This window comes from Cherax quadricarinatus, chromosome 43 (genome assembly GCF_038502225.1).
Source record: "Cherax quadricarinatus isolate ZL_2023a chromosome 43, ASM3850222v1, whole genome shotgun sequence".
Classification (NCBI taxonomy): domain Eukaryota; kingdom Metazoa; phylum Arthropoda; class Malacostraca; order Decapoda; family Parastacidae; genus Cherax; species Cherax quadricarinatus.
The window spans coordinates 21,689,312-21,712,686 of record NC_091334.1 but is presented as its reverse complement, the minus strand read 5'-3'; the positions used below and the strand labels follow the sequence as shown (position 1 = coordinate 21,712,686).

At 41.4% G+C, this 23,375-nt stretch overlaps 1 protein-coding gene across 5 annotated transcripts in view; it reads left to right on the top strand.

Annotated features, from left to right (window-relative positions):
* LOC128694317 (uncharacterized) overlaps positions 1 to 17,179 on the top strand; it is a 42,717-nt gene extending 25,538 nt beyond the window's left edge. For 4 of the 5 annotated variants that reach the window (XM_053784406.2, XM_053784408.2, XM_053784405.2 and 1 more), the window contains 2 exons: positions 10,974 to 11,569; positions 13,051 to 17,179. In XM_053784406.2, the coding sequence (XP_053640381.1) occupies positions 10,974 to 11,569; positions 13,051 to 15,276 (2,822 nt within the window). In that variant the 3' untranslated portion in view covers positions 15,277 to 17,179. The remainder of the gene's footprint in view (positions 1 to 10,973; positions 11,570 to 13,050) is intronic. The other variant, XM_070093680.1, reaches the window with a different exon arrangement.
* The last annotated feature ends 6,196 nt before the right edge of the window (positions 17,180 to 23,375 follow it).

Here is a 23,375-nt window from a genome sequence, read left to right as displayed (position 1 = left end):
TGAATAAGTTTTTGATATTGTATAATTAATAATTACAGATTATTTATTTATTTATTATCACACTGGCCAATTCCCACCAAGGCAGGGTGGCCCGAAAAAGAAAAACTTTCACCATCATTCACTCCATCACTGTCTTGCCAGAAGGGTGCTTTACACTACAGTTTTTAAACTGCAACATTAACACCCCTCCTTCAGAGTGCAGGCACTGTACTTCCCATCTCCAGGACTCAAGTCCGGCCTGCCGGTTTCCCTGAACCCCTTCATAAATGTTACTTTGCTCACACTCCAACAGCACGTCAAGTATTAAAAACCATTTGTCTCCATTCACTCCTATCAAACACGCTCACGCATGCCTGCTGGAAGTCCAAGCCCCTCGCACACAAAACCTCCTTTACCCCCTCCCTCCAACCTTTCCTAGGCCGACCCCTACCCCGCCTTCCTTCCACTACAGACTGATACACTCTTGAAGTTATTCTGTTTCGCTCCATTCTCTCCACATGTCCGAACCACCTCAACAACCCTTCTTCAGCCCACTGGACAACAGTTTTGGTAATCCCGCACCTCCTCCTAACTTCCAAACTACGAATTCTCTGCATTATATTCACACCACACATTGCTCTCAGACATGACATCTCCACTGCCTCCAGCCTTCTCCTCGCTGCAACATTCATCACCCATGCTTCACACCCATATAAGAGCATTGGTAAAACTATACTCTCATACATTCCCCTCTTTACCTCCAAGGACAAAGTTCTTTGTCTCCACAGACTCCTAAGTGCACCACTCACCCTTTTCCCCTCATCAATTCTATGATTCATCTCATCTTTCATAGACCCATCCGCTGACATGTCCACTCCCAAATATCTGAATACATTCACCTCCTCCATACTCTCTCCCTCCAATCTGATATCCAATCTTTCATCACCTAATCTTTTTGTTATCCTCATAACCTTACTCTTTCCTGTATTCACTTTCAATTTTCTTCTTTTGCACACCCTACCAAATTCATCCACCAATCTCTGCAACTTCTTTTCAGAATCTCCCAAGAGCACAGTGTCATCAGCAAAGAGCAACTGTGACAACTCCCACTCTATGTGTGATTCTTTATCTTTTAACTCCACGCCTCTTGCCAAGACCCTCGCATTTACTTCTCTTACAACCCCATCTATAAATATATTAAACAACCACGGTGACATCACACATCCTTGTCTAAGGCCTACTTTTACTGGGAAATAATTTCCCTCTTTCCTACATACTCTAACTTGAGCCTCACTATCCTCGTAAAAACTCTTCACTGCTTTCAGTAACCTACCTCCTACACCATACACCTGCAACATCTGCCACATTGCCCCCCTATCCACCCTGTCATACGCCTTTTCCAAATCCATAAATGCCACAAAGACCTCTTTAGCCTTATCTAAATACTGTTCACTTATATGTTTCACTGTAAACACCTGGTCCACACACCCCCTACCTTTCCTAAAGCCTCCTTGTTCATCTGCTATCCTATTCTCCGTCTTACTCTTAATTCTTTCAATAATAACTCTACCATACACTTTGCCAGGTATACTCAACAGACTTATCCCCCTATAATTTTTGCACTCTCTTTTATCCCCTTTGCCTTTATACAAAGGAACTATGCATGCTCTCTGCCAATCCCTAGGTACCTTACCCTCTTCCATACATTTATTAAATAATTGCACCAACCACTCCAAAACTATATCCCCACCTGCTTTTAACATTTCTATCTTTATCCCATCAATCCCGGCTGCCTTACCCCCTTTCATTTTACCTACTGCCTCACGAACTTCCCCCACACTCACAACTGGCTCTTCCTCACTCCTACAAGATGTTGTTCCTCCTTGCCCTATACACGAAATCACAGCTTCCCTATCTTCATCAACATTTAACAATTCCTCAAAATATTCCCTCCATCTTCCCAATACCTCTAACTCTCCATTTAATAACTCCTCTCCTATTTTTAACTGACAAATCCATTTGTTCTCTAGGCTTTCTTAACTTGTTAATCTCACTCCAAAACTTTTTCTTATTTCAACAAAATTTGTTGATAACATCTCACCCACTCTCTCATTTGCTCTCTTTTTACATTGCTTCACCACTCTCTTAACCTCTCTCTTTTTCTCCATATACTCTTCGCTCCTTGCATCACTTCTGCTTTGTAAAAACTTCTCATATGGTAACTTTTTCTCCCTTACTATTCTCTTCACATCATCATTCCACCAATCGCTCCTCTTCCCTCCCGCACCCACTTTCCTGTAACCACAAACTTCTGCTGAACACTCTAACACTACATTTTTAAACCTACCCCATACCTCTTCGACCCCATTGCCTATGCTCTCATTAGCCCATCTATCCTCCAATAGCTGTTTATATCTTAACCTAACTGCCTCCTCTTTTAGTTTATAAACCTTCACCTCTCTCTTCCCTGATGCTTCTATTCTCCTTGTATCCCATCAACCTTTTACTCTCAGTGTAGCTACAACTAGAAAGTGATCTGATATATCTGTGGCCCCTCTATAAACATGTACATCCTGAAGTCTACTCAACAGTCTTTTATCTACCAATACATAATCCAACAAACTACTGTCATTTCGCCCTACATCATATCTTGTATACTTATTTATCCTCTTTTTCTTAAAATATGTATTACCTATAACTAAACCCCTTTCTATACAAAGTTCAATCAAAGGGCTCCCATTATCATTTACACCTGGCACCCCAAACTTACCTACCACACCCTCTCTAAAAGTTTCTCCTACTTTAGCATTCAGGTCCCCTACCACAATTACTCTCTCACTTGGTTCAAAGGCTCCTATACATTCACTTAACATCTCCCAAAATCTCTCTCTCTCCTCTGCATTCCTCTCTTCTCCAGGTGCATACACGCTTATTATGACCCACTTCTCGCATCCAACCTTTACTTTAATCCACATAATTCTGGCATTTACACATTCATATTCTCTTTTCTCCTTCCATAACTGATCATTCAACATTACTGCTACCCCTTCCTTTGCTCTAACTCTCTCAGATACTCCAGATTTAATCCCATTTATTTCCCCCCACCGAAACTCCCCTACCCCCTTCAGCTTTGTTTCGCTTAGGGCCAGGACATCCAACTTCTTTTCATTCATAACATCAGCAATCATCTGTTTCTTGTCATCCGCACTACATCCACGCACATTTAAGCATCCCAGTTTTATAAAGTTCAATCAGATTATGTAATTGCATAATAATATTGTGAGGCCCTGTGTATTCACAGCATTTTGAGCATGACCATGTGGAATATGTACATAATTTTTATACAGAATTAAGATACAGTACAGTATATAAAATTTAGTTCAGGTTATATTTTGGACAAATTAGGAAGTTGTTGAACTGCTAGTTCAACTTCATAATAAGGGGCTTTCTATAAAGTAGGGAGTAAAGGGGGTAAAGGAGGTGTTGTGGGCGAGGGGTTTGAACTTCAAGTATGCGTGCGTGAGCATGTTAGGAGTGAATGGAGACAAATGGTATTTGGGACCTGACGATCTGTTGGAGTGTGAGCAGGGTAATATTTAGTGAAGGGATTCAGGGAAACCGGTTATTTTATATAACCGGACTTGAGTCCTGGAAATGGGAAGTACAATGACTGCACTCTAAAGGAGGGGTTTGGGATATTGGCAGTTTGGAGAGATATATTGGGTAAGGCAGCCGGGATTGATGGGATAAAGATAGAAATGTTAAAAGCAGGTGGGGATATAGTTTTGGAGTGGTTGGTGCAATTATTTAATAAATGTATGGAAGAGGGTAAGGTACCTAGGGATTGGCAGAGAGCATGCATAGTTCCTTTGTATAAAGGCAAAGGGGATAAAAGAGAGTGCAAAAATTATAGGGGGATAAGTCTGTTGAGTGTACCTGGTAAAGTGTATGGTAGAGTTATAATTGAAAGAATTAAGAGTAAGACGGAGAATAGGATAGCAGATGAACAAGGAGGCTTTAGGAAAGGTAGGGGGTGTGTGGACCAGGTGTTTACAGTGAAACATATAAGTGAACAGTATTTAGATAAGGCTAAAGAGGTCTTTGTGGCATTTATGGATTTGGAAAAGGCGTATGACAGGGTGGATAGGGGGGCAATGTGGCAGATGTTGCAAGTGTATGGTGTAGGAGGTAGGTTACTGAAAGCAGTGAAGAGTTTTTACGAGGATAGTGAGGCTCAAGTTAGAGTATGTAGGAAAGAGGGAAATTTTTTCCCAGTAAAAGTAGGCCTTAGACAAGGATATGTGATGTCACCGTGGTTGTTTAATATATTTATAGATGGGGTTGTAAGAGAAGTAAATGCGAGGGTCTTGGCAAGAGGCGTGGAGTTAAAAGATAAAGAATCACACACAAAGTGGGAGTTGTCACAGCTGCTCTTTGCTGATGACACTGTGCTCTTGGGAGATTCTGAAGAGAAGTTGCAGAGATTGGTGGATGAATTTGGTAGGGTGTGCAAAAGAAGAAAATTAAAGGTGAATACAGGAAAGAGTAAGGTTATGAGGATAACAAAAAGATTAGGTGATGAAAGATTGAATATCAGATTGGAGGGAGAGAGTATGGAGGAGGTGAACGTATTCAGATATTTGGGAGTGGACGTGTCAGCGGATGGGTCTATGAAAGATGAGGTGAATCATAGAATTGATGAGGGAAAAAGAGTGAGTGGTGCACTTAGGAGTCTGTGGAGACAAAGAACTTTGTCCTTGGAGGCAAAGAGGGGAATGTATGAGAGTATAGTTTTACCAACGCTCTTATATGGGTGTGAAGCGTGGGTGATGAATGTTGCAGCGAGGAGAAGGCTGGAGGCAGTGGAGATGTCATGTCTGAGGGCAATGTGTGGTGTGAATATAATGCAGAGAATTCGTAGTTTGGAAGTTAGAAGGAGGTGCGGGATTACCAAAACTGTTGTCCAGAGGGCTGAGGAAGGGTTGTTGAGGTGGTTCGGACATGTAGAGAGAATGGAGCGAAACAGAATGACTTCAAGAGTGTATCAGTCTGTAGTGGAAGGAAGGCGGGGTAGGGGTCGGCCTAGGAAGGGTTGGAGGGAGGGGGTAAAGGAGGTTTTGTGTGCGAGGGGCTTGGACTTCCAGCAGGCATGCGTGAGCGTGTTTGATAGGAGTGAATGGAGACAAATGGTTTTTAATACTTGACGTGCTGTTGGAGTGTGAGCAAAATAACATTTATGAAGGGATTCAGGGAAACCGGCAGGCCGGACTTGAGTCCTGGAGATGGGAAGTACAGTGCCTGCACTCTGAAGGAGGGGTGTTAATGTTGCAGTTTAAAAACTGTAGTGTAAAGCACCCTTCTGGCAAGACAGTGATGGAGTGAATGATGGTGAAAGTTTTTCTTTTTCGGGCCACCCTGCCTTGGTGGGAATCGGCCGGTGTGATAATAAAATATAAATAACTTCTAAACTGTTGCATTCTGGGCACCTCTGCAAAAACAGTGATTATGTGTGCGTGAGGTGAAAGTGTTGAGTGATGATGAAAGTACATTGTATTTTCTTTTTGGGGATTTTCTTTCTCTTTGGGTCACCCTACCTCAGTGGGAGACGGCCGACTTGTTGAAAAAAAAAAAAAATGTCAGTCACCTTAACCCGTAAACAGTCCAAGCAGATCTACGTTCACATGTGTAGTGCTACAAAAGTAGATCTACGTTTTTTTACATATTTTGAAATATAAAAAAAAAAAGTAGATCAAAGTTTTTTTTACACATTTTCAAATGCAAAAAAACAAAAAAGTTCTACTTTTTTTACATACTTTCAAATGTTGAAAAAACGTATATATACGTTTGGACCGTTTACGGGTTAATTGTATAATATACTGTACTCCACTTTATAGAAATAAAGTTTGTTTATGCACAGCATGGGGCACACTCACCACAGACCAATTTTCTCATGTCTAGACCAAAATTTATCCCTCACAGGATATTTGAGAGTGCTGTGTATAAAACATAAATCTACTTGAGTGACACTGGCATCAGTAATGTAGATCTGCATAAGAGACAGGGAAAGGGTTAACATTCCTTGGCAGCCAGTAAAATATAATCATGTAGAATAAAGGCACATGATAATTCCAGCATTAATTATGGGACCCTAAGTTCTATAGTGTAGACTCGGGAAGGTACATAGAGATTGGCGGAGAGCATATATAGTCCCTTTATATAAAGGGAAGAGGGACAAAAGAGATTGTAAAAATTATAGAGGAATAAGTTTACTGAGTATACCAGGAAAAGTGTACGGTAGGGTTATAATTGAAAGAATTAGAGGTAAGACAGAATGTAGGATTGCGGACGAGCAAGGAGGCTTCAGAGTGGGTAGGGGATGTGTAGATCAAGTGTTTACATTGAAGCATATATGTGAACAGTATTTAGATAAAGGTAGGGAGGTTTTTTATTGCATTTATGGATTTAGAAAAGGCATGTGATAGAGTGGATAGAGGAGCAATGTGGCAGATGTTGCAAGTATATGGAATAGGTGGTAAGTTACTAAATGCTGTTAAGAGTTTTTATGAGGATAGTGAGGCTCAGGTTAGGGTGTGTAGAAGAGAGGGAGACTACTTCCCGGTAAAAGTAGGTCTTAACCCTTTGACTGTCGCTGCCGTATATATACGTTTACGAGGTACCGTGTTTGACGTATATATACTCATAAATTCTACCGGCTTCCAATCAGGCAGGAGAAAGCTGGTAGGCCCACATGTGAGAGAATCGGTCTGTGTGGTCAGTGTGCACCATATAAAAGAAATCCTGGAGCATGCAGTGCATAATGAGAAAAAAAGAACTCCGACCGTTTTTTTTAATTAAAATGCCGACTTTGTGGTCTATTTTCGTATAGTATTTATGGTTGTATTCTCGTTTTCTTGGTCTCATTTGATAGAATGGAAACTATATTATAGAAATAGAGGTGATTTTGATTAATTTTACTATAAAAAGAACCTGGAAATGGAGCACAAAGTACGGGAAATGTTTGATTTTTGCCGATGTTCAAAAGTAAACAAATGATGTCATTGTCCAATAAATGTCCAAATAGCCATTCTAATATGCAGTCATGAATTGGTTGATGTAATTTTTACAATTATTACAGTATTGCAGTAGTCTACATAACAGTAAATATTGTATTTTTTGTTTGAATAAAATTTCAAAATAAAAAGCAAGAGTAATATCACAGGGGCCTGGAGACATGACTGATGAACAAAGAAAATGTTATTTTAGAGCCAGGAATGACTGCATTGTTCATTCTGGTCCTTATTTTGAAATTGTCATATTTTTTAATTTTCGTGAAATTGGCCAAATTGCAAATTTCTGACCATGTTATTGGGTAGTTGAAATCGGTAAATGGGCAGTTTCTTGTACTCATTCGATGGAAAAAATGGAGTTCTGAAGAAATAGCTATGAGTTTGGTCGACTGGAATAATGGAATTAGCCGAAAATAGGGCTCAAAGTGGGCGAAATCGCCGATTTGTAAATATCGCCGAGGTCGCTAACTTTGCGAGAGCGTAATTCCGTCAGTTTTCCATCAAATTTCGTTTTTTTTTTGTGTCTTTACAATCGGGAAAAGATTCTCTATCATTTCATAAGAAAAAATAATTTTTTTTTTTTTTAAATTTTGCGGCACCAGGAGACACCTCAGGATTGGGGGTTGCGACAGTCAAAGGGTTAAACAGGGATGTGTAATGTCACCATGGTTGTTTAATATATTTATAGATGGGGTTGTAAAAGAATTAAATGCTAGGGTGTTCGTGAAAGGGGTGGGATTAAATTATGGGGAATCAAATTCAAAATGGGAATTGACACAGTTACTTTTTGCTGATGATACTGTGCTTAAGGGAGATTCTAAAAAAAATTTGCAAAGGTTAGTGGATGAGTTTGGGAATGTGTGTAAAGGTAGAAAGTTGAAAGTGAATATAGAAAAGAGTAAGGTGATGAGGGTATCAAATGATTTAGATAAAGAAAAATTGGATATCAAATTGGGGAGGAAGAGTATGGAAGAAGTGAATGTTTTCAGATACTTGGGAGTTGATGTGTCGGCGGATGGATTTATGAAGGATGAGGTTAATCATAGAATTGATGAGGGAAAAATGGTGAGTGGTGCATTGAGGTATATGTGGAGTCAAAAAATGTTATCTATGGAGGCAAAGGAGGGAATGTATGAAAGTATAGTAGTACCAACACTCTTATATGGGTGTGAAGCTTGCGTGGTAAATGCAGCAGCGAGGAGACGGTTGGAGGCAGTGGAGATGTCCTGTCTAAGGGCAATGTGTGGTGTAAATATTGTGCAGAAAATTCGGAGTGTGGAAATTAGGAAAAGGTGTGGAGTTAATAAAAGTATTAGTCAGAGGACAGAAGAGGGGTTGTTGAGGTGGTTTGGTCATTTAAAGAGAATGGATCAAAGTAGAATGACATGGAAAGCATATAAATCTATAGGGGAAGGAAGGCGGGGCAGGGGTCGTCCTCGAAAGAGTTCGAGAGAGGGGGTAAAGGAGGTTTTGTGGGCGAGGGGCTTGGACTTCCAGCAAGCGTGCATGAGCGTGTTAGATAGGAGTGAATGGAGACAAATGGTACTTGGGACCTGACGATCTGTTGGAGTGTGAGCAGGGTAATATTTAGTGAAGGGATTCAGGGAAACTGGTTATTTTCATATAGTTGGACTTGAGTCCTGGAAATGGGAAGTACAATGCCTGCACTTTAAAGGAGGGGTTTGGGATATTGGCAGTTTGGAGGGATATGTTGTGTATCTTTATATGTATATGCTTCTAAACTGTTGTATTCTGAGCACCTCTGCAAAAACAGTGATAATGTGTGAGTGTGGTGAAAGTGTTGAATGATGATGAAAGTATTTTCTTTTTGGGGATTTTCTTTTTTGGGTCACCCTGCCTCGGTGGGAGACGGCCGACTTGTTGAAAAAAAAAAAATGATAGAGTGGATAGGGGAGCAATGTGGCAGATGTTGCAAGTATATATAATAGGTAGTAAGTTACTAAATGCTGTAAAGAGTTTTTATGAGGATAGTGAGGCTCAGGTTAGGGTGTGTAGAAGAGAGGGAGACTACTTCCTGGTAAAAGTAGGTCTTAGACAGGGATGTGTAATGTCACCATGGTTTTTTTAATATATTTATAGATGGGGTTGTAAAAGAAGTAAATGCTAGGGTGTTCGGGAGAGGGGTGGGATTAAATTATGGGGAATCAAATACAAAATGGGAATTGACACAGTTGCTTTTTTCTGATGATACTGTGCTTATGGGAGATTCTAAAGAAAAATTGCAAAGTTTAGTGGACGAGTTTGGGAGTTTGTGTAAAGGTAGAAAGTTGAAAGTGAAGATAGAAAAGAGTAAGGTGATGAGGGTATCAAATGATTTAGATAAAGAAAAATTGGATATCAAATTGGGGAGGAGGAGTATGGAAGAAGTGAATGTTTTCAGATACTTGGGAGTTGACGTGTCAACGGATGGATTTATGAAGGATGAGGTTAATCATAGAATTGATGAGGGAAAAAAGGTGAGTGGTGCATTCAGGTATATGTGGAGACAAAAAACATTATCTATGGAGGCAAAGAAGGGAATGTATGAAAGTATAGTAGTGCCAACACTCTTATATGCATGTGAAGCTTGGGTTGTGAATGCAGCAGCGAGGAGGCGGTTGGAGGCAGTGATGTCCTGTCTAAGGGCAATGTGTGATGTGTAAATATTATGCAGAAAATTCGGAGTGTGGAAATTAGAAGGTGTGTAGTTAATAAAAGTATTAGTCAGAGGGCTGAAGAGGGGTTGTTGAGGTGGTTTGGTCATTTAGAATGGATCAAAGTAGAATGACATGGAGAGCATTTAAATCTGTAGGGGAAGGAAGGCGGGGTAGGGGTCGTCCTCGAAAAGGTTGGAAGGAAGGGGTAAGGGAGGTTTTGTGGGCGAGGGGCTTGGACTTCCAGCAGGCACGCGTGAGCGTGTTAGATAGGAGTGAATGGAGATGAATGGTATTTGGGACCTGACGATCTGTTGGAGTGTGAGCAGGGTAATATTCAGTGAAGGGATTCAGGGAAACCGGTTATTTTTATATAGCCGGACTTGAGTCCTGGAAATGGGAAGTACAATGCCTGCACTCTAAAGGAGGGGTTCGGGATATTAGCAGTTTGGGGGAATATGTTGTGTATCTTTATACGTATATGCTTCTAAGCTGTTGTATTCTGAGCACCTCTTCAAAAACTGTGATTATGTGTGAGTGAGGTGAAAGAGTTGAATGACGATGAAAGTATTTTCTTTTTGGGGATTTTCTTTCTTTTTGAGTCACCCTGCCTCGGTTGGAGACAGCCGACTTGTTAAAAAAAAAAAAAAAACACGAATCCTTTGGAAGATTCTGGAATAGGGAATCTCTACATCCATGAATATAGCATAAGGTACCTATATGTACCGTAACTCTCTCCAGGTGAGTTGGTAAGGTACTTTAAGAGTGTCAGGATAGTGAGCAATTCTGTAGCTCTCGAGTATTTTTAACCGGATTACATTGTGGGGCTAGTGGAGAGTCTGGCGTCTCCAGCAAGCCACACACAGATACACTAGTTATTCTATATATTGGTAAGTATTCTGAGTTATAATTTCCTACATCCCTATTGTGAAAGCTCACTTCCACTTTAGAGGCCACACATGGGATGGCTGGTGTTTATTGTGGATTTTGATTGACATGATTATTGATTATTGTCACATTTTCTTGGCAGGTATTGCAATATTACATTCAAGTGTCACTCAATTTCTTCCCGCAATGTTTCTTATCATTTCTATGTACGTGCCTTTCCACTTCATAAAATTCAGAAATGAGTTTAAAATATTATTAACGAGGTTCTTGCATTGTACAGTAGTGGCTTTAAGGACAAGGATATCTCCTTTGATCATCACTCGGTAACTGATTTAATATCTGTGTAATAAAATGATTTTACTAAATGAAAACTTTGATTTTCCAGGTTTGGAATCATTTTTTAACTCGTCAAAATTCGCCGAACTTGCCAAAGAGGCTCTTGGAACTGGCGGAGATCTGGAGAGTCGTTTGGCTGCTCTCAGGAAAGCTGATCCATCCCCAAAAAAGTCATCTTCAGAATCATCATCATCCCAAGAGATTAGGGATGTTCATTCACCGAAACGCGATGAACCTGTCAAGGAAATAGAAGTATGGGACATAGTAGACTCTTTAGATGGGTACGAAGCCCGTGAAACATGGGAGTCAAGAGATAATGGAGAAGGGCGGGATGTGCGAGACTCGAAAAATGTTAGAGATGTTGATGAAAGAAGAGAGCTGCAGGAAATTCACAATGTCCGGGACTCCTGGGAAAGAGACTCTGGAGACCGAAGGGATTACGCCTCATTAAGGGAACACAGAAATTCAAGAAGCTCTCGGGATTCCAGAGACTCCCGTGATGGCAACTCGGAATCTCGGGAGATATACAGGAGTAGTAGCAGGGACCGTGCGCAGTCTGAGCGCGACTACCGTCATAAATCTCGAGATCGGGAATACTCTCATACTCCTACTAGCTCATATGACTCTCCAGTTCAACCTCCAAAGGTAATAATGTATTTAGTAAAGAGTTAGCTTTTTTTTTAAGAAACACAAAAGTTTTTTCTTGTACATTTAGTAATGTAGTTAACTCTATTATTATAATTTTGTTTGCAGAAGTTATATTAGGTAGATTTGAGACTGGAAAAGTAAGATGTGTAGTAGCTTATGTGGTCTTATACACAGTGTTGCAGGAAGATTTTCAGACAAAAAATAAAGCTATGAAACAGTATTAATTATTAATATGTATTAGGTAAATAATATACTGTACTGCCCATAAAAAAAATGGTAGTAATATAATAGTTATAGCTACAGTATAGAGGTAGCTTGTCATTTTTAGGGCAATGTGTGGTGTGAATATCATGCAGAGTGTGCAAGGTTGTTGAGGAAGTTTGGGCACTGAGAGAGGCTAGAGCAAAACAGGATGACTAGGAGGGTATTTAAATTTGGGGTGGAGGAAAAGTGTAGGGGTAGACCCAGGAAGGATTGGATGGGTTTGGACAGCCAGTGGACTTCTTTTTATAAGTGCTTTAGATCAGAGTGAGCTGACAGTACAGTGCAGATGCCCTTCCAGAGTGCAGGCACTATACTTCCCACTCCCAGGACCCAAATCCAGCTACACGGTTTCCTAGAATCCCTTCATAAGTGTTACCTTACTCACACTTCATCAATATGTCCAGTCATTCTTGATTTAATTAAGTGTTCTATCATTTCTTAGTGTTATCACATGATCTTTTATTGTAATTTTGCTTCAGATGTAGCTGTGACAGTTTTTATTTTGGGTTTGCTCTTACAAAAATTGTTTTCTTTTCTCCTCGCCCAAAAATATTAATTTACAGATCTTGCGCTTTCTTGATTGATTTAGATGGTGAATAAATGTGAGTGATGGGAGGAATGTGAGATATCACAAAAGGGTTGGAAGGACAGTGTGAAGAAATTTTTGAGGGAAAATTTAGCACCCAGCAAGGTTGTGTTGAGGTTCCATTGTTTCATTGGCTGGCAAAGTTTTGGGATTTGACATGCTGTTGAAGTGTGTAAACGGTAATAACTGTGAAGTGATTCAAGGAAACTGTTTAGCTGAACCCGAGTGTTGAAGCTGAAAAGTACAGTGACTGCATTTTTGAAATCAAGTTCTGATGTTGCAGTTCTGGAAAGACAGAGGAAACAAGTATTGGTGAATGTTTTTTTTTTTTCACTCTATTGGTCATACTGCCTTGGTGGGAAATGACCAGTCTTTTTAAAATAAATATGAGGTATTTTTGAAGGGCTAGTTAAATGTTTGTGTATATCATTTTAATATTGTTTTTTGCATCTTGTATTATTTTGATATACCAGATTTGCAGAGTAAAGTTTTCCTTATATATGGTTCATTTCTAGAAATATATAGATATATGAAGTACAATACCAGTAAAAGTTTACTGTTGCAGCTGTGTATGTTGACTCTTCTATTGTGCTTTTTCATTATATATTTATGGTATGAATATTTTCAGGATTTGAAGCCTATGAGTGCTGCTGAGCTTCTAGACACATTTGGAAAGGCCTATCTTAGCAAATCCAGTGGAGGAAGTGGGAGTACTAGCAGCAGTGTTACATCTCCTGTAACTCCTGCCTATGAGCCTTCCAAACCTTCCACCACACCTGGTCCCAATCCTTCAATTCCAGACCTTTCCCGTCCACCTCCTAGCCTCTCCATACCCTTGCCCCCGAGTAACCCACCCACTACTGAATCTCCTTCTCCTTATACCCCAATGCCTGTCAGTGCTCCCACATCATATACACCCAAACCACTTTACTCTCAGTCTTACTCATTGACTGATACATCTTCTAAACCAGTGTATCCACCAACCCCAAGTGAACAGCCTCCGCCGTATCCACCTTATGAAAATCCAACTCCATGGGCTCCTCCACCACCACCACCACCTCCACCTCCTCCTGATATGGTAAATGAAGGTGTTGGTGGACCAGGAGCTGAGTATGAAATAATTTCTAGGAGTTTCAGCCAAAGTTGGTCTGATTATGAACAGTATAGTAACCCAGGGGATGTGAATGATGATGAGTCAGACGACCGCAACTGGGGCGAGCCTCCTGGCAACGAAGAGTTGGAAGCACTCACTTCAGATACGCCATCATCCCCTCCAGCTTTTGAGAAAGGATTCTCAGGGGTCTTGCTTCCTCCTCCTCTACCCCCAGCTTTTTGTGGACCGCCTCGAAGCAATTTGCGTGAATTAGTATCAGAAGGAGAGGATAGTGACCATAGAACAAATCTTGTTAGTATCAAACCAAAAGGAACAGACAGTGATTACCGTTGCTACGATTATAGTTTTCTGTCGGACCATTCAGCAGAGTCAAAGGCAACACCTCCACCACCTTCTATTGAGTCCTTGTTTGCAAGTAGTGGCGATTTAGATTTGCGAGTGAAAAAATCAGGAATAAAACAGAATCTGGACTCAGGGTCAGACATGGACATCAGTGCTTCAGATACTGAAGATGACATGGATATTAGTGATGACTCTGGCAAAGAAGTAAACAGTAATAAAAAAGTTAGTGAAATAAAAAGTGCAAAGAAAAATCCGACCAAAGAAAGTAATAAAACCGATCCTCCTAAAAAGGTAAATGGCAGTGAAAAGGCAAAAGCTGAAAGTCCTGTTGTCAGTACTGTTGCTGAAGCCACAAAGACTGTCACTTCAATCACAGGTTCTGCCGCATCAGTAACAGCAGCTTCAGCAACATCACTTACGACAGGAGTTTCAGCTGAAACAGTAACAACAACTTCAGCCACTCCGCTAACAACAGGAGTTTCAGCTGCATCGCTTACTGCAGCTTCAGCTGCATCTCCAACAACGGGATCTTCAGCTGCACCTCCAACAACGGGAGCTTCAGCTGCATCACAAAAAACAGGAGCTTCAGCTGCATCACAAACAACAGGAACTTCAGCTGCATCACAGACAAAAGGAGATAGTAAAACCTCTGACACAAAAGCTAGTGAGACAAAACTTAATAATTCAAAAATGATTGATGTAAGTGCCATACTGTCTGTCATTGGTAACACTGGAGCTCTGAAATCTGATATAAAGAGAGCAGAAAAGAGAAAGTCTGTAGATAGTGATGGTTTGGAGGACTCCCCATCCAGACCTACCAAGACTCGTAAGGAGTCCGAGAATGATTCAAATAGAGATGCTAGTGACGAGTCCAAAGACTCTAATAAAGTGAGAGGCTGGTATAAAGATTTCAAGAAAGTAGACGAAGAAAAGAATACAGGGGAAGAGCGCATCCAGACAGTTGTGGCAAAAGCTGGAGGGAGAGGACATACAGGAAGGGATTATAATAATAGTCGCACTTTTAGTGAAAGTAACGTTATAGATGTTATGAAAAGCTTAGATGAAGAATTTAATCAACAACGTGGCAAGGGTAATTCCCATAGTTATAATAACAGAGGCGGGGGATATAGAGGAAGTGGGTATAGTCCTCAGCATGGCAGTGGGGGATATTATGGGGGCCATCATAACTTTAGGGCAAGGGGTCGTGGAGGTTCCAATTTTCATTCACCGCAGGGTAGGGGCAGAGGAAACTTTGGACATCAACAGGGTGGCCGTTACGGGGACTTTCAGCATGGATCTCCATATAGCCCATCTGGAAGAGGCTATCATGGGAATGAATCATATGGTGGAGGACGAGGGGGCAGGAGAGGTGGCAGAGGGGCAAGAGGTTGGTGGTGAATATTGAATGTTGCTACAACATTTTGTCTTAATACTGTATTTCAGATTTTTATGGAGGTATCTCTTGCCTACTGTTTTCAGTATCAGTAGCTAAATTGTATGGCCCAGACTAAGGGGTTGTGAAAATATGTAAAATTGTGCTAATGTTAGATGGTACAAATATTCCTACTAATGTGACATAAATGTTCAATTATTAAAAATTCTATCCTCCTAATTGCTTCCATGTTTTTATGAAGAGAGGAGACTATACCATATAATGCAGACTATTTCTTGAAAGGGGTGATCTATTTTTGGATAGAGAGCAAGACAAGATCTGTATATTTTGGATTTTATCAAAATTCATGGTACATTGTGTTCTTACTTACATCAGTTGTTTTTGATTTAAAAAAAAAATGTTTTGATAGATGTGTTGAACTTAGGATACTCATGATACTGAATTAAAGAATTACAAAGAAAGATTAATTTTATTCAGAAGGCAATAGCTTATTGAAGAAAATGTCCTCATTAATTTTTTATAGAAAAGAAATACATATGTTTTATTTCGTAAAGGTTTTGTTTAGATTTGTCTAAATATCTGAACATGTCGGTGTACTCTTACATAGAATAAGATGTACAAGATTGATACCACTTTTCAGTGATATGTTATTAGCTTATATATATTTTTGTTTTGGTCATTGCCAGAGATGTCTTAATACTATAAATCAAAATTGAACATGTCACATAATACACTTGATATGAGATGTACCCCTTAGCTATTGATGCACATACGTAATTACCTTTGAGAACTGTCATTATTGATCCATCCAGTCAGAAGTGAAGGTTGAAATTAGTTATGGGGTCTGTGCAGCACTTGTGCTTTTGTCAAAGTAATTGGCTGAAAATATTAAAAAGATTATCTTGTTTAAAATTCTTTATTAATATTTTCTTATACAGTATTTCAATGGCTAAAATTGGTGACTTTGTTAAAGATGTTCTGATTTGTTCAGAGTGACGTGTAGTGCTACTTTTCTGTTTTGAGTTTCTGCCTTTCAGATTTATAACAGTATGATAGGTAGATAATACACTACCGGTATAAATAAAAGCAAAGAACCAGTATTATGCCGTGTGATGTAGCTTCTGCAGCCGCAGTAAGCAGCTGAAGAAGCCATGCAACATGATGTAGTAATACTGCTCTCACTTTCTTAATATTAACTTGCTCATATATTTTCACATTATTGAGAGATCAGCAAGATTTAATGGTACATTCAAAGTAGATTTGTAGCAAAGGGGAATTAATAGCTGATTTTCTCTTGATCATATGCCAGAGCGTCAGGTTGACATACAAGTGCCGTAGTTATTTGATATTGTATGTTTACATTTTGTAATAAGATATTCATGTAATTACACTTTTGAGTTTGCATTAGACAAGTAATAGTTCATAGGAAAGATTTTGTGTAGTTAAGACTGCTCTAGTGGCATCAAAGGCAAGGCTCTCAGCTCATGATACCCTAATGTATGTATGTATGAATTAAATTCTGTACTCTTATGAAAATTTTGGTGTAATCAACTCTGGCATTTTATTTTTTAATTCATGTTACATTATTTAGACAAAAATTCTTCATATGCACAGCGAAATGTAAAAAAAAAATTAAGTGCAGTTGAAAACGAATAGCTTAAATATTAAGCTGGGCAAATACTGTAGGTAGTAGTCTCGGTGTGTAAACCAAAGTGTTGCTTGTGCACATTTTTGGGCCTCCTACCTAATAAAGCTATTGGGTGATAACTCTCTATTGTCCCTCTCATGTCAAGCACTCGCTCCTTGGTGTGCCATAATTGCAGAGTCAAATTAGGAGATACAATTTTAATTATGTGTTATTTTTGGCTTGTGAGCTTTGTTATCCTGTAATTAAATATGTAAAGTAGTTGCATGTATAATACATTTATGTAGATAAATGGAAGATAGGATGTGGGCTCATTGTTTATTCCCCTCAATTCTGGGTCACCTTACTGTGGTGGCATGGTTTGAGGGTGCAAAATATCATAGTAACCCTACTTTCTCCTAACTGCCCAAACTTCATGATTTTTTTAATGAATATATGTGTCATGTCATTCCCATTTAATGGTGACATTTTGGTGGAAATCGATTGAAAAAAGACGAGGGAAAAAAAAAGCGAAACTCATTGTTTTGATATGGCAGCACTCACATGTTATGACAAAAAAGGGCAACTAAAACTTCTCAGATTAATTTCTCTAAATGGAATACACATATTTTAATAGAATGGCTTTTGTATTTCAGTATTTGAGTTTATTTCATAAGAGAAAAAATCTGAAAAATGTAAAAAAAAAAAAAAAAAAAAATTGTTACAAAAATCTGTACATTAAAATTTGGCATGAATGTAATGCAAAAGGCTGCTGTATTGTAAAGGAAATTCTGAATTTTCTGAAAAGAAATTGTGTGATTTCATTTATAAATGGCAAAGATATCACCGACCGAAGTATGAAAATAAATCATTTGGCAGGAGGCCAGAGCTGATCTCGGCACAGGATTGCAATCCTTCCACTTCTGGCTTCACACAAAATATCTCACTGATACCATAGGTCTCTTTACAAGCTAATACAGGCAGGCCCTACTGAATTTACAGCACTGCAAATACAGCAGTTTTCAGTTATACCCATTCTTCTCTAATTCAAGACTTTCTACAATAAATACATTCACTCACTATAAGCTAAGGATGAAAATATTTAAAGGTAAGTAATGTGTATGCTGTCTATTCATTTTTCAGGTCTAGCTCTATTGCTCATTTAATATATGATAGTGTAAACATATTATCAGGCTTTTATATGCATTTGAAAGTGAAAAAGGCAATGATTGACATTACAGTGATTTTTTGTTTTACAGCAGCAGCCCGGAACCTAGCTTGCTGTATAAGTGGGGTTCTCCTGAATATAATTTTTAATGCAAAAACCTGATTTGGATATGAATTAAATAAAAAAAATTAGTTTCTTGTACACATTTGAATTCAAGAATGACTATATCAACTTTGGTTGCTCTCCATTTCTAGCAAAAACAAAGATATTGTTTTCTGCTGGGTCCCTGGTCATGTTGATGTTCAGGGCACTGAGCAGGCACACACTGCTGTATGGTCCACAGTATGTACATAACCTCCCAAATCATATAGAGGACTTCTATTCTCAGATTATTTTGCTGCAATCTCTAGCCATTTCACAACCGTTACCTGCCTGGAGTCTACCTGGAGGGTATTCCAGGGATTAATGCCCCTGCGGCCTGGTCCATGACCAGGCAGCCTGGTGGATCAGGGCCTGATCAACTAGGCTGTTACTGCTGGCCAAACATAGTCCAGTGTATGAGCCACAGCCTGGCCGATCCAGCACGGACTTTAGGTATCTATTCAGCTCCTCCTTGAAGACATCCAGTGGTCTGTTGGTAATTTTCCTTATGGCTGGTGGGAAGCTGTTGAACAGTCTTGGGCCCCAGACACTTGGTGTTTTCTCTTAGTGTACTAATGGCACCCCTACTTTTCATTGGGGGATGTTGCATTGCCTGCCAAGTCCAGGGTAGTTTAAGCCACCTTTTTTTGGTGGTGGCGGGAAGGAGGTATGTTTTGGCCCCGGTACCCGGGCCCCCCTTCTTTTGGGTCCCCCGAGGTAGCTGGGCAGAGGGGGGGGAGGTTGCTACCCCAAATTGCGGGGTTTACTGGAAAGGAAGGGTAGGGGGCCGGGTTCCATGCCATCGGGCGCTACTAGCGGTGCAGTCCTTTTGGGCGGGAGGAGATTTCGGCCCTTTCATCCCTCCGGGAAATTTTATCCCCCGGCCCCCCCTTTTTTTCTTTTTTTTTTTTTATTTTTTTTTCTTTTTTCTTTTTTTTTCTTAAAAAAAAAAAGAAAATCCCCCATGGCACCCCTAGTCCATGAACCTGGTCCCCGGGGCCCCTTCTTGATACCGCCCCGGGGTTTGACCCCCTGCCTTTGGACCCCTTAGACATTCTCATGCCTCTGTACCTTTTAAACCGGTGTTTTTTTCCTCCCCCGCCCAGGTACTGAGGCCTCGATTTGCCCTCCCTTATTTATCAGCCCCGCCTCCTCGGGCTATGTTTTCCCGGCCTCTCCCCACGGTGGCCCCTTTTTAAAACCCCGACCGCCCCACGCCGGACCAACTCTGGCCCCACCCCTTTAAACCCCAAGGGAAAATTACCTGCTGATGATACTTCCCACCTTCACCTTCCTTCTTCTCAAAAACGAGGGGACCGCCCTTTTTTTCCCTTTCCCACGCCCGGGTTTCAGACTGAACGGTGGCCCAAATTTTCCCTTTAATTCCCCAAACTTCCTCTACTGCCTATTTTTTTCTGACCATGTATTGGCGGCACCCACCCCCATGTTGGTAAAGATTTTTCCCATCTCTTAAGAGGGGTCCCCGCATCATTACCGTTTGCAAAAATCCCCGCGGGCCCGTGAGCTCTTTTCGTTTTACCCATTAGATCCCTTTTCCCCGTCCCCCTTAAAAAACATCATTCCTAAACTTGTAGTGGCCCCGTTATTCTGCCCCATACCATGGTTCAAAAAAATTTTCCAGACATGTGGCACCACATTCTAGAACAGCTGGAACTCCAAGATCTCCCAACCTGGTAGACACTTACCCCCCCTCCGGGGGCAGGCATACCTGGGGAAGTGGCTTTTTAACTTTTGACAGCCGGGGAAAACCCTCCCATCCTCCGTTTATCCGGCAGGACATGGGGGTTAAAGTTCAAAGGTGATCCCTACACCAAAACCCCAGTGAAAATTGCTGGAAATTTTGGGCCCATCCAGCGAAATTTTGCAGTTTCATGGGAATCCCCACCCAGGGTCCCCGATGACCATTCTTCGCCTTGCAATCACCCCCCTTCCTTAACTGTCATGGGGCTCCCCCGTACGGGGGCCCGTTTCGGGTCTTTTTAAAACAAGGGGGAAACCTTACCCAAAGAGACAGAAGGTCCCCCATGCCATGGCAGTTTCTCACTCCGCCCGGGGAGACTCCCTGTTTTTTTCCTTTTCCCGCCCCCACCCCTGGTATCCCATTTTCCTACCCCCCACCTCGTTTCCCTCCCCCCATAATCACCCTGTATCTAACCCTTTTTGCTGTCCTGGGCTCGGGCGCCCTTACTTCCAACCCCTTCAGTCTAATCCTCGCTTTTTGAGGTTCCCTCTTCCCACCCTACTTACCAAAACCCTCGCCGACACCTCTTCCCAATCTCCCTCTACTTCTCCAAAAGTAAAAAAAGGCCCGGGTAACACCCCCCCACCCCATTTTCCCCCCCCTCCTCATTTTACCCCCTGTTCTGTCCCTAGTTTTCTCACTGGCTCAGTTAAAATGCAAAAGGTTCACCCCTCCTCCCCCTAATGTACCCCCCCTGTTCCTCCCAAGTTTCTTTTCCCCTTTTGCCACCTCCCAGGTTCCTGCCCCCTTCTGTCCCCCCCAAACCCCCAGTTTCCCTCCCCCCTTTTGCCCCCCTACCTTGGGGACAGTCCCCAAAACAGTTCCAACCCTTTTCTCATCCTCCCCCCCTTTTTTCCCCCCCCTTGTCTCCCCCTAAGGCATCTTAATTCCCGAAACACTTGAAGCAATCTCAATATATTGAAGACCAAAAATCAAAAGGGAAAGATCCACCTTCCCTCTTTCCTCTCCTCTGCTCCATCTTGGGAACCCCTTCACAGCCCCACCTTCCTTTCGCTGTTTTAACATTTTCCACTGCCTCCCGCATGGACTTTTCTAACCCTTCTAGTCCGGGGAACCCCACCCTGGGTTTTAAAATATTTTTATTTCCAATCCTGGGCCCTTTTTCAGTGGAATATCGCGGGCCCCCAGGGGTTCGGGGGAGTTTTAGATGTTTTCTCTCCCCCCGGGTTTTCCCCGTTGGTGTTTCACAGGAACCCAAAATTACACTCTGCTGTTATTTCTCCCTCTCAGGCCAAATTTTTTGCTTTAGATCCTTTTCCTGATGGGACCTTTTTTTAAAGAAAATGCCCTTCTTCCCCCGCACTGATATTCCGGCCCCTCAGCTATTTGTTCATCCGGTATTACAAGCAGCCCGTATCCCCCCATAGGTGGTATACGCCCGTTTTTTATATCTTCTCCCTTCTCGGGGATTATCTATTCGGTTTTTTCCTTCCTTGTTTTCAACCCACGATTCTGGGGTTTCTTGGTGATTTTTAAAGCCCACCATTTCCTCTTGGGGGGGGTCTCACTTGTGATTCCCTAATTTAGTTAGGGGGCTTTTTTTGCCACCCCCCCCTCCATGTTTTTAAAAACAGGGCTACACCCATTTTGATCCCGGGCTCATACTTCCCCTTGATCGACCCATTTTTCTTTCCCCCGCATTAGACTTTTGGGCTGTTCTCCCGGGCGACAGTTTGGGTCATTTCCCAATCATTCTTACTTCCCCTTCATATTCCCCCCTTTACCCACGCTGGCAATTTTTAAAACGGGCAAATTTGGGAAACCTTTTCTCACACCTGACTGTTTTTTAAAAAGGTTCCCTTTTTGTTCCCCCATCGATGAGCTTTTACACCCCTTTCGCCCCCCGTTTTTACCAGCTTCCTTCATACCCCCAAACTTCCCGGGGAGGCATTTCAGAAATGCGTGCCTTGGTGGTCTCCCTCTGCTTTTGGCAGGGGGAAGCTTGAAAAACTGCATGGGGCGGGGACCCCACCCTTTTGAACCCAGGCGACCCCTTTATTTTAAACAGGGGCGATGCGTCCGTGTCATCCGTGGTTTAAAAACACTTGTTGGGGGAAATTTTGTCTCCCCCATCCCCCTCTGCTTCCTCTATGAGTGCAGTCTGGAAAAAATCCAAAAAATGAGTGGTAAATATTCTCCTGACCCCGGGCCCCGTTCTGCGGGGGGTTTCGGGTTATATTAAAAACCACTAGATGTTGCCAGTAAATTTGGGAATCATCTGGGCCGTTTTCTCAGGGACCCATCTATGCCCCCCATTTCTTTCCCCCCAAAATTTCCAGAGAGTTAGCCCCCGGACTTTTTCTTTTCAGGAAGAACAATTTTAATGTGCCTTTTTCACTTCAAAAACTGGAGGAACACTCTCCCGCTTTCGATCATCGGCAGCTGGGCCCTACCGAATTATTCATATTTAAAATGCTACCCAAAATTTCACGGCCGCCCTTTCGTTCCCATTAAACCCTTTTCAATCTTATTTGGTCACAAGGAGTTTTTCCCCCAGCTTTTGGAAACCCCCATTTTCTCCCCTTTCCCAAAAACCCGGACCACGGACCTTTAAACCTCCCCCTATTTGCCCCTTGTTTACCAGGCAGTTTGCAAAATAAGGGGAAAGCTTAAATAAATAGGCGTTTTGTGTGGTTTTGAGACACACAACAGTCTCTCCCTTTTTCCCAAAATGGCTTTCCAAGGGGCGTTTTTACCATAGACCCCCCACTGCCTTTTTTTCACTTTTGTTAGAATGTTTTTAAAAAACCACCAGTTATTGCCATATTTTAACCTTTAGAAGGTATGACACAACTTGGGGGTATTTTTTTAGCCCAAGCCCACTCCAGGGCCCTTTAGGCAATCTACCATCCTTCCTTTAAAAACTTTTTAACTGGAAAACATTTCCGGGGTTAATAATGTGTTTCCCGGACTTTGTCCGCGAAGGAATTCAGGGGGTGTGTTCTGAACCCAAAACTTTTCTCCTTCCATAAAAATTTTCAGTTTTAACAAATATTTTAAAACTTTTATGTTGATGATTTGTTTTTGCCGTGAGGCGCTGACTTTTCACCTCCACAGTTTTCTTTTCCAGCATGCAGTCAACCCTGTTTCCAAGGGCCACCACACATGGGAAACACCAAACCCCCTAAAACCCCCCTTCTCTAGACGCCTGTCATTTTCTGATCATCCTTTTTTTAGGTTTTACAACCGGGAAAGGGTACAGCCGTTTCTGGGGGCCCCCTCTTTTATCTGGGGTTTTCCCGGGAAACCCCCAACCCTCTGAAGGCAACTTTTCACAGCCCGGGTGAACCTTTCTTTTAAAACCCTTGTCATTTTTTTGCTTTTGGGGGGTTTATCTTAGCATAAAGATATTGTTTTTTGTTGGGTCCCTGGTCATGTTGACGTACAG